A 9469-nucleotide genomic window follows, 5' to 3' on the forward strand; every position below is an offset into this window, starting at 1 on the left:
AAAATATATTTAAAAGTAGAATATTGTTAATTGAACTAAAAAGAAGTGTAATTTACACATTACAAACAGCACTTAGAATCCATGTAAAATTACAAAAAAAAGTTTAAAATATGCAAAAATAGTCATAACTGAGTTAGTTCTTGTAGTAGAAATATGGTCACAGTGATAGATACTGCAAAATTAGACATTTTAGTGCACATAAAATGTAAACTATTACTTGAATCAATTCTTGTATATTTTCGCCTTTTCTTAAAATTCTTGATACACTTTTCTTAAGTTTCTTTTCTTGATATATTTTGGCTCATCTGGAGGCATGCAGCTTTAACATCACTACATAATGAACACTTTAAATAAGCTTTAAGTTGAAAAAAAAAAGATTATCTGATTTCACCTTGTGCATTTCTTTTCTCAATAAACTGGGGGTTCCAAGCTAAAGAACAAATATATTTGGTACAAGTATTCCAGTATTACAGACTGAGAGCTGACCAAATGTAAGTTTATGATAACAGGTGAACAAATAAGTGAAAAAAGTTAGGCAAGAAATACCTGTAATTAAATTTTAACCTTAAGTCTTTATAATAATGTTCAGTTACACAGATGGCAAGTAATCACAAAAGTACACTATATTCAAACTCACATTTACATGTGAGCAAATAATTGAAAACATTAAGCAAGACATAAAATATAAAACTGTTTTGTTTTGTTTTTAAACTAAGGTTTTATTCTAAAGGTCTTTATTCTAAAGGTCACTTAAAATAATGAACACATCTTAAAACTGGCTATAATTTGGAGAAATGATAAGTTTTGTAAAAAAAATGTTTTAAATACAAAGAAAAGCACCAGGAATTGGACACATTGTATAAAACTAAATGAATCAAAACTTTCAACCTGTCAGGGCTTTTTACACAAGTAGAGGATTTTAATTTGGACAATATAACAGTATTTTTGCAAACAGGAAAAGAAAAATTTCAATGTAAATGCATTATGTAAAAAAAAAATTTACTTGGGACATGATGCTCGTAAACGGTCCATGCTACAGAAGGGAAAAAAAGCCCTGCCTTCAAAAAGCATACACTAAAAGTGCAAAATAAAACATCTAATATTTTTAAAAGAGAAACTGTTATACATACTCTTATACATTTCAAAATGCAGTATTTTCAAGGTTTATTTATTTTTGCAAGTATGTAATAGACTATTTTTGACCAAAGAATATCACATTATAAAAAGTGATTCACATCTTTAGGGCCATCCTTAAAAAAATGTTTGTTTGCAGTAACGCTACCGACTCACAAAATTTGCCCCTACTCAAAAGTTTTTTTCATGGTCTGGATAAAAAAAATTATTTTTTTTAATCAGAAAATTATGCCTTGTGCTTTGTATTTGTTCTTTTAAAGGTTAATAGAAGAAATAAAATGTAGGTATTATTTAATTAGAATTCATTTATTAATTTATTAATTGTTACCAGAAAAAAAAAAAAAAAAAAAAAATCGACCTACCTACCCACCTTGAAAATTCTGGGTCGGGTTACTGCAAACAAACATTTTTTTAAGGATGGCCTAGTCAAAACAATGCAAAAAGTAAACATTGTAAAGTACATATAAGTTACTCTTTCTTGGCAGTGTATGTTGGTGTGTAAATTACCCTTTATAAAGAACTACTTTTATAACCATGCACTATTAACATATCAACAGCAAATAATGCCCTTATTTGAACAAATAATTAACTTTTCCTAATTCTTAAAGTAGCATGCCTCCTGATGAGTTAACTAAACCTCCAAAATAAATCACAATTATAACTAGCAATTATCATAGTATTGCAAGCAATCCATAAGTCCCCTACCGGTAAGAGCCCAAGCAACATTCTGAAGGGCCATTGGCCATTCGCTTAGGTTCCTATTTTAAGTAAATTTGTTGAAAAAGTTCTTTAAAAGTGATCACAGGACTGAAGGACAGACAGACGGACTGAAGGACACTCTAAAGTTATTTTTTAAACATCCCTGTTATCAAAATATAACATTTTTAAAATCCTATCATGATTGAAGAAGTTGGAGTAAAAATTACCAATTTCTCAAAAAAAAGTCTAAGTTCAAAAGGGGCATAATTCTGGAAATAGTCTTGCTAGAGTATTGAACACTCACAAATGTTGAGTGACAATAAGAAACATTTATATGAAGTTTGAAGTAGATACATTCAGAAAAAGAAGTTATTAAAAAAAACAATGTTTTTTTCATGAAAATTTTAAGTTCAAGGGAGGTAATTCTGATAAATTTTGTGCTAGAGTTGTAAAACCTTGTCACATATGATGTGGTTGATGACAAGCAACTTATATTTAAAGTTTGAAGAAAATACCTTAAGAAATAAAGAACTTATAGTGAAAAAACTTAAAAACTAGAATCAGAAATCTTGAAATTCAGTCTATTTGTTGCCATAGCAACCAGAATTTTCAACATAGGAAGATAAAAAAGAATGTGCATAATTTCCATACTGCCATCTACCCATATGTCAAGTTTCATAAACATATTTTCAGTACTTTTTGTGTTATCACTGGATCCAGGTTATGTGTAAAATTTGCCATATTTTCAGTCTATTTGTTGCCATAGCAACCAGAATTTTCAACATAGGAAGAAAAGAAAAAGACGTGCATAATCTCCATACTGCCATCTATCCATATATCAAGTTTCATTAAAATATTTTCAGTACTTTTTGCGTTATCGCGGGATCCAGGTTATGTGTAAAATTTGCCATATTTTCAGTCTATTTGTTGCCATAGCAACCAGAATTTTCAACATAGGAAGAAAAGAAAAAGACGTGCATAATCTCCATACTGCCATCTATCCATATATCAAGTTTCATTAAAATATTTTCAGTACTTTTTGCGTTATCGCGGGATCCAGTTTTGTGGACGGACGGACTGACGGACGGACAGACGGACGGACGGACAGACGGACGGAGGGTAAACCTAAAGTCCCCTCCGGTAAACCGGTAGGGGACTAATAAATATATTATAACAAATGTATAATATTCACACAAACAAGGTGAAAATTTGAATTTAATATTCAAATCTAGAGACAGAATGTACAATTTTTGTCACCTCTACAACTTTACTTGCTGAGCAAGTGAAATTTCAGCTTTTTCTTTTTGGACAGTCACAAGTGGTAATTTTCGCAAATTGTATTTTAAGCTAAATCATTAAACCTAATTTGTACAATATACAACATTTCTAATTTTCTATAAAAAAAAATAACACAAATCTGGAGGCATGCTGCTTTAAGGAATTAAAACAAAATCAGGATTAATTGATCCAAATCCTGATTTTGTTTTCTTATTGAACACTAGGAATGTATAAACTATTGGGAAATTATCCTACCTAATATATCATAACAGTTCAACATAAAACAAGCCTATCTCTAGATCACTTACCTAGCCTCATCTAATAGATCATAGTTCAAATGTGTGTACCTTTACTTGATTGAAGTGAACTTATCGTGATCAACAGTCTATCTCCATACACACGTAACAATGGTCAATGTCCACAACACAAAATGTATGATATCTAATATATCACAGCGCCAATGACATTTCACATATCACAAGATTTTGTTTAACTGGAAAATTTATTCCAGTAAGATTGTTTCAATATATCATTTCAAAACAAACTGTCAGATCAAGCTGGGGGTGTACATTTCAGCCAATAAAAATCACTCAATTCTACTCAACAGACTGTGTACCAATACTTATTTCAATTCTCTAAAGATTTCTGGTATTGTTGGACCCAGTAAAGATACAGTCTCTGCTTCCACTTCCTCCAGTATTTCTCACATATCTTCTGAGACATCATATGAACTGTAGCTGGCTCACCTGTACCGTAGGCAAACACCAGAGCACCATTAGTCACGTTGGGTATCTGTAAACATGTAATGAAACAAGTGTATCCACTTCTACTTACTGTATTAAGTCCTTTCTTCACTAAATATCTTAAATGGACTTGTCAATCTTTCAATCTCGACAGTACCATTAATCATATTTAAGGAAAATGTTCTAAATCTGTACTAACGAATAAGGAAACAGTGTAGACCATGGACCAAACTTGTGGCACAGATAGATTCAGCTGCCACCAGCAGGCTTAACAATATATGAGCTGAGATATATAACTAATATCTAGTACTAATGAATTACATAAAGTAATAGTATTTGTTATTACAAACCTTCCATAACAGACCATTTCACATTAAGTTAAATAAATTATATTATATATGATACTACATATATTTTAACATGTTTGATTTTTTTTCAGTCTGAACAATACTGCTAAATACAGAGATAGATATTCTAGCAGATTTAACCAAAAGACAGTTCCTGATTATAACAATTCATAGACTACATTAATTAGTCAAAATTTTTTTTTTTTTTTTAAATGTGTATAGATTATTGACCGACAGAAAAATATCAAAGATAAATCGATATTGCTTCTAACCGATGATAGCTGTAATAGAGTTATGAAAGAGTTTTATATTATCTCAAGCATATGATATATTTGAAATGATCCCCAAAATGGCGGCCAAGGGAGATAATAATTGCTCTGTGATAAGCAGTTGGTTAGCTGTGGAGAGAACCAACAACCTTCCTCAATATTTTTTTATATTTATGGATTTATTATATCAATGTAAACCATTTCCTTCTGAGTTACATACATCTAACTGCTTAAGAATTCCACTTCTGTTTACAGCACCCATATATGCAGCAACTTGTAGAGGGTTATCATATGTAGCACTCAATAATGGCTTGAGGGTGCTTGAGGTCTTCCATTCAATCAAACATAACGTGTCCCTGAAATTATCATTGAAACTCTGTTACATATGTGACAAATACTTTTTCACCTACAAACATGCATGGAGTTCTGACATATACATCTTGTAATGCTATAAAAAACATATTTCAAGTCAGTTCTATCTAGATATCTATATATCTGCAGATACATTTTCAATTTTGCATTATTAATAATTTATCCATACATTGTTTAAGGCTGAAGTGGGCAATTGAATAGAACCATCAACATGTAGTCCCTTAGCTACAAGCCAAATAATTACCTACATATTAGCTTAACGCTTTTTAATACTCTTAAATAAACTAGAACTATCGCTGAATGCGATTCATACCCCCACCAATGTCCTTGACAGAAGATGACTTGGAAAGGTGGTTAAGGGAATAACTTAAGTTGCACAAATACATAAAAAGAAATTATCTCTGGTGAAAAAAACACTAATTGTACAGGTAATAGTATAAATGTCTATTATCAAATCATGTTCGAAACAGTTACAAATAACCTTTCATTTTCCCAATATACTAAACTTTTTATAAGTCAATTTTTGACTTTTTAAGTGTGGCCCTGACCTTAACTTGGCACAAGGGTAAGATGGGTTCTGCACATTGCCCAATTGGGGTGAACATTTGAGTAAAGTTTGAAGAAAATCCTTTACTTAGTATAGAATTTATAGAGTGGACACAACATATTGACTAGTATTGATTGTATGTAAATTTAAAGACTTAAAAAGGGCATAACTTTGTCAAAATGTAATACAGAGTTATGAAACTTGACCTGCATATCTTATTTGTGACACCTCATATATCTTTTAAGTTTCAAGCAAATACCTGTGTTAGTTTCAGAAATATTCAAGTACATGTTAAATTTTAAGAACATTTTCTAAGTCAATTTTTGACCTTCAAGTGTGGCCTTGACCTTTAGCCTGCACAAAGGTGACTTGAATTCTGCACATAACCTTGTTTAGGTTAACATTTGAGTAAAGTTTGAAGAAAATTCTTCCATTAGTATAGGATTAATAGAGCGGACATGACATATTATCTAATATGTGATTGTATGTAAATTTGAAGATTAAAAAGGGGCATAACTTTGTTAAAATGCAATACAGAGTTATGAAACTTGACCAGCATATCTTAATTGTGACACTTCATATATATTTTAAGTTTCAAGCAAATACCTTTCCTAGATTCAGAAATATTCAGATATATGTTAAAATTTAAGATCATTTTCTTAGTCAATTTTTGACCTTCAAGTGTGACCTTGACCTTAAGCCGGCAAAAGGGTGACATGGGTTCTGCACATAACCTTGCTGAGGTGAACATTTGAGCCAAGTTTGAAGAAAATCCTTCAATTAGTGTAGGACTTATAGAGCGGACACAACATATTGTGTAATATTTCATTGTTTGATATTTGACCTTCAATTGTGACCTTGACCTTAAGCTGACACATGGGCAACATGGGTTCTGCACATCCCCTTGTTGAGGTGAACATTTGAGCCAAGTTTGAAGAAAATCTTTCAATTACTGTAGGACTTACAGAGCGGACACGACATACTAATATTTGATTGTGTTTGATATTTGACCTTCAATTGTGACCTTGACCTTGAGCTGACACATGGGCAACATGGGTTCTGCACATCCCCTTGCTGAGGTAAACATCTGAGCCAAGTTTGAATAAAATCCTTCAAGTGGTATAGGAGTTATAGAGCGGACACGAAAATGGAGACGGACGGACGAAAGGTTATATAAAAGCTGTGTTATCATTTACCTAAATTCAGCAATACAGTCAAATTTTCCTCTATAGAACACTTCTGGGTGAACACAATCACTCTCCAGGCTTTTCACATTCTTAACATCTCCCAACACTGCTTTAACACTTTCCCAGTGACCTTCATGTGAGCCCTTGACCTTGACATCTTCCTCATCTTTCAAGGTCATCTCTATACACTTGTGGAGATTGAGTCCATCATTTATTATACCTGTTGAACAAAAATACATTTGACACTTAGTCTGTTCTCTAAAATTTTATAAACATTCAGAGTGTATTCATGAATTCTAAAATTAAGTTTCCCATTTTCAAAAGGAAAATTACCTATCCAAAATCTTGATGCCATTTTACACTTAAATCAATAAATTGAAAAAATGAAGATTTCATTTTGTTTTGTTCTGTTTTATGGCACACCAACACAATTTAGGTCATATGGCGACGAAATAGGAAGGATGATTTTGGCTAACCTCGGATGTTACAAACTTAAAGCAACACCAGGGGTCAAAACCACCTCACCTGCTCAAGCTAATAAGACATAACTGATAGAAATCAACAGAGTTAAAAATAATGAACTTAAATTGGACTGAATACTAACTATGGTAACAAATAAATAAGGCAAGGTCCTCAAATATCTCATAAACAGGTACATATTGTTTGAACATGTTCATACAAAAAGACCAAAATAGACTGTGGTATGATTAGCCTTGAAAATAATATATACTAATGTGACCACCCTAAAAATAACCAGGATTTTGGGAACATGACCGGATGATGACCCATACCAATGGAATTTTGGAATTTCGGCAATGTTTTATTAAAAATTGGGGGAAAAATGCATGACTTAAATTTTGCAGTGATTAAATGAATGCAAAGAATCACTGTCTAAGATGGCATCTTCTAACATTTAAGCATCATTACAGTGAAGAAGCCCTTTTTTCAAAGATTTTAGAATTTGTTATTGAATATTTTAATTTTGTTATTGAATATTTTAATTTTGTAACTTTCAATTGGGAATTTTTTCCTGTGGATTGGGAAAATTTTTAATATACTATTTTCAGTTGGAATATGACTGGATATCAGTTATGAATAAGCCCAAAAAATCCCTGTAAGACCTCTTTGTTCAGTACCATTGATGGTCTCAAGAGAGGGTTTTTACTGTATTTACCTTGATGATATTTTTCAAATTGCTCTTCGCTGCCAAGCTCTTTTATCTTTGAAGCTTTCCATCTTTTTAGAACAGTCTGTGAGGATTTTGATTCTGTTTGCTTAATTACTGTGCTCACTGATGGTAAATATGTTATATCTAGGCCTTCAACAAACTCTTTAAACTGTGCATGGTTTGAACTATCAATCTCCTCCTGTGCATAAAATGGTAATTCCATTACTGTACTAAACCAGTCCGGAATCTCCAATTCATCTTCTGGCGTTTGTGTAACTTCCTCCTTAATGGCTTTTGCCTTTGATTTCTTAACAACTTTCTGAGATATGGACCTTTTAACACCATCTAATGAACTTTTTTCTCTATTTGATCTTGCAACTTGATTTAAGTCAAAAACTTTTGATGAACATGCCCGAAATCCACTTCCTGACAAATGTCTTAATCTGTGAAATAACTGACTATACATATCAATGTTTGGGTGAACTTTAACCTCTCTCAAGGTGTAATACAGTGTGCGTCTCAAACAAGGCATACTGTTCATTGTTCTGAAATAGAAGAAAAGGTTTTCATAACTCTTGAGCACATGTTCCTTAAGAAAGCAAAAAAACAAGAGGGCCATGATAGCACTGGATCCCTCACCTAATACATTGCTAGAAAAAGTCACATTCTTAAATGCAGACATAAGTAATTACTTCACATTTGGTGTGTCATCTTATACCCCCAACTGCATAATTTATAAAATATTTGTAGACATTTGTTGTTTTTAATGTGTTTCAGTAACCCTATTACTGCCATAGACACATGGGGTGTGGAGGTTCAAATGCTGAAATATGAATTTTTTTACGAACAGTGCATTAATATTATAAAGTTTTACATACGGGGATTGATAAATATAAAATTTATTAGGATTTTCAGGTCTTTGAAGCTCAACAACCCAAGATAATTGCAGGTATTTTTTGCTTGAGAGACAAAATTAGCTGTTTCCCTATCTCAAAACACAGTAGATTTAGAGATTCTAATGAATTAATCGCAGGTTTTTAAATGCCTTACTAATGTAAATGTTTACAATATTATGATATGTATGTTCTCAACAAATATCCTGGTTGAGTAGTTTTGGGTCAGATATAACAGGCATATTGCTTATAGAACATTGATGGCAGGAACTTGAAATTGTGACATGGTTTGGGGACTAACTATGATCACAGTAGTTCAACCAGTCTAATGAGAAAACTTCATTGGTAAGCAGGGTTTTTTAAAACTTTTTTACCCCCCTAAAAATCTATATTTCCCTATAAAATAATTTCCCTCAAGTAAAACTACTAAAACAAGAACTGTCATTGGAAACAGACAAATGCCCTCCAAGCAGGGCCAAGTAGAGGGACCATGACCTGGACTTGGTTACTATAAAAAGACTGTTTCAATAATATAGAAACATTACCAAATATTTTCTCATATTTTCAGTTAGCCCAATTATTTAAAAACATTATAAAGGTTGAATGTCCTAGCTTGTCCTTGATCTCTAAGCTATAAACTCATCAGAAATTGATTAAAGAACCTTAACTTTAAACCAATTTATTACAAAATGAATGACAAAAAGCATGAACTGGGCATGACTAAACAAAACATTGTCATAATCAGGGAAATCTTTACATTCAAGGATAAAATTGGGTAAATTTTTGTTCATATTAATCTTTTAAAAAGCAGCATAATTTTTTCCAAAAACCA

At 31.9% G+C, this 9469-nt stretch overlaps 1 protein-coding gene across 1 annotated transcript; it reads right to left on the reverse strand.

The window, feature by feature from the left end:
- Positions 1-3738: 3738 nt before the first annotated feature.
- Positions 3739-8285, reverse strand: LOC132747401 (mitochondrial genome maintenance exonuclease 1-like). The gene is made up of 4 exons (XM_060736772.1): positions 7751-8285; positions 6586-6796; positions 4691-4826; positions 3739-3903 (listed from the first exon to the last, which is right to left on the reverse strand). The coding sequence occupies exons 1-4, from the start codon at positions 8283-8285 to the stop codon at positions 3739-3741; spliced, it is 1047 nt and encodes a 348-aa protein (XP_060592755.1).
- Between the last annotated feature and the right edge of the window lie 1184 nt (positions 8286-9469).

Source organism: Ruditapes philippinarum, unplaced genomic scaffold, assembly GCF_026571515.1.
Source record: "Ruditapes philippinarum isolate M1 unplaced genomic scaffold, ASM2657151v2 ctg13_1_1_1_1, whole genome shotgun sequence".
In the NCBI taxonomy this organism is placed as follows: domain Eukaryota; kingdom Metazoa; phylum Mollusca; class Bivalvia; order Venerida; family Veneridae; genus Ruditapes; species Ruditapes philippinarum.

Coding starts and splice junctions, on each gene's coding strand:
- LOC132747401 (XM_060736772.1), bottom strand. CDS start 8,285: ATGAACAGTATGCCTTGTTTGAGACGCACACTGTATTACACCTTGAGA. Junction 6,797..7,750: donor ATTTGAAAAATATCATCAAG/GTAAATACAGTA, acceptor TTTGTTCAACAG/GTATAATAAATGATGGACTC. Junction 4,827..6,585: donor GACTGTATTGCTGAATTTAG/GTAAATGATAAC, acceptor TGATAATTTCAG/GGACACGTTATGTTTGATTG.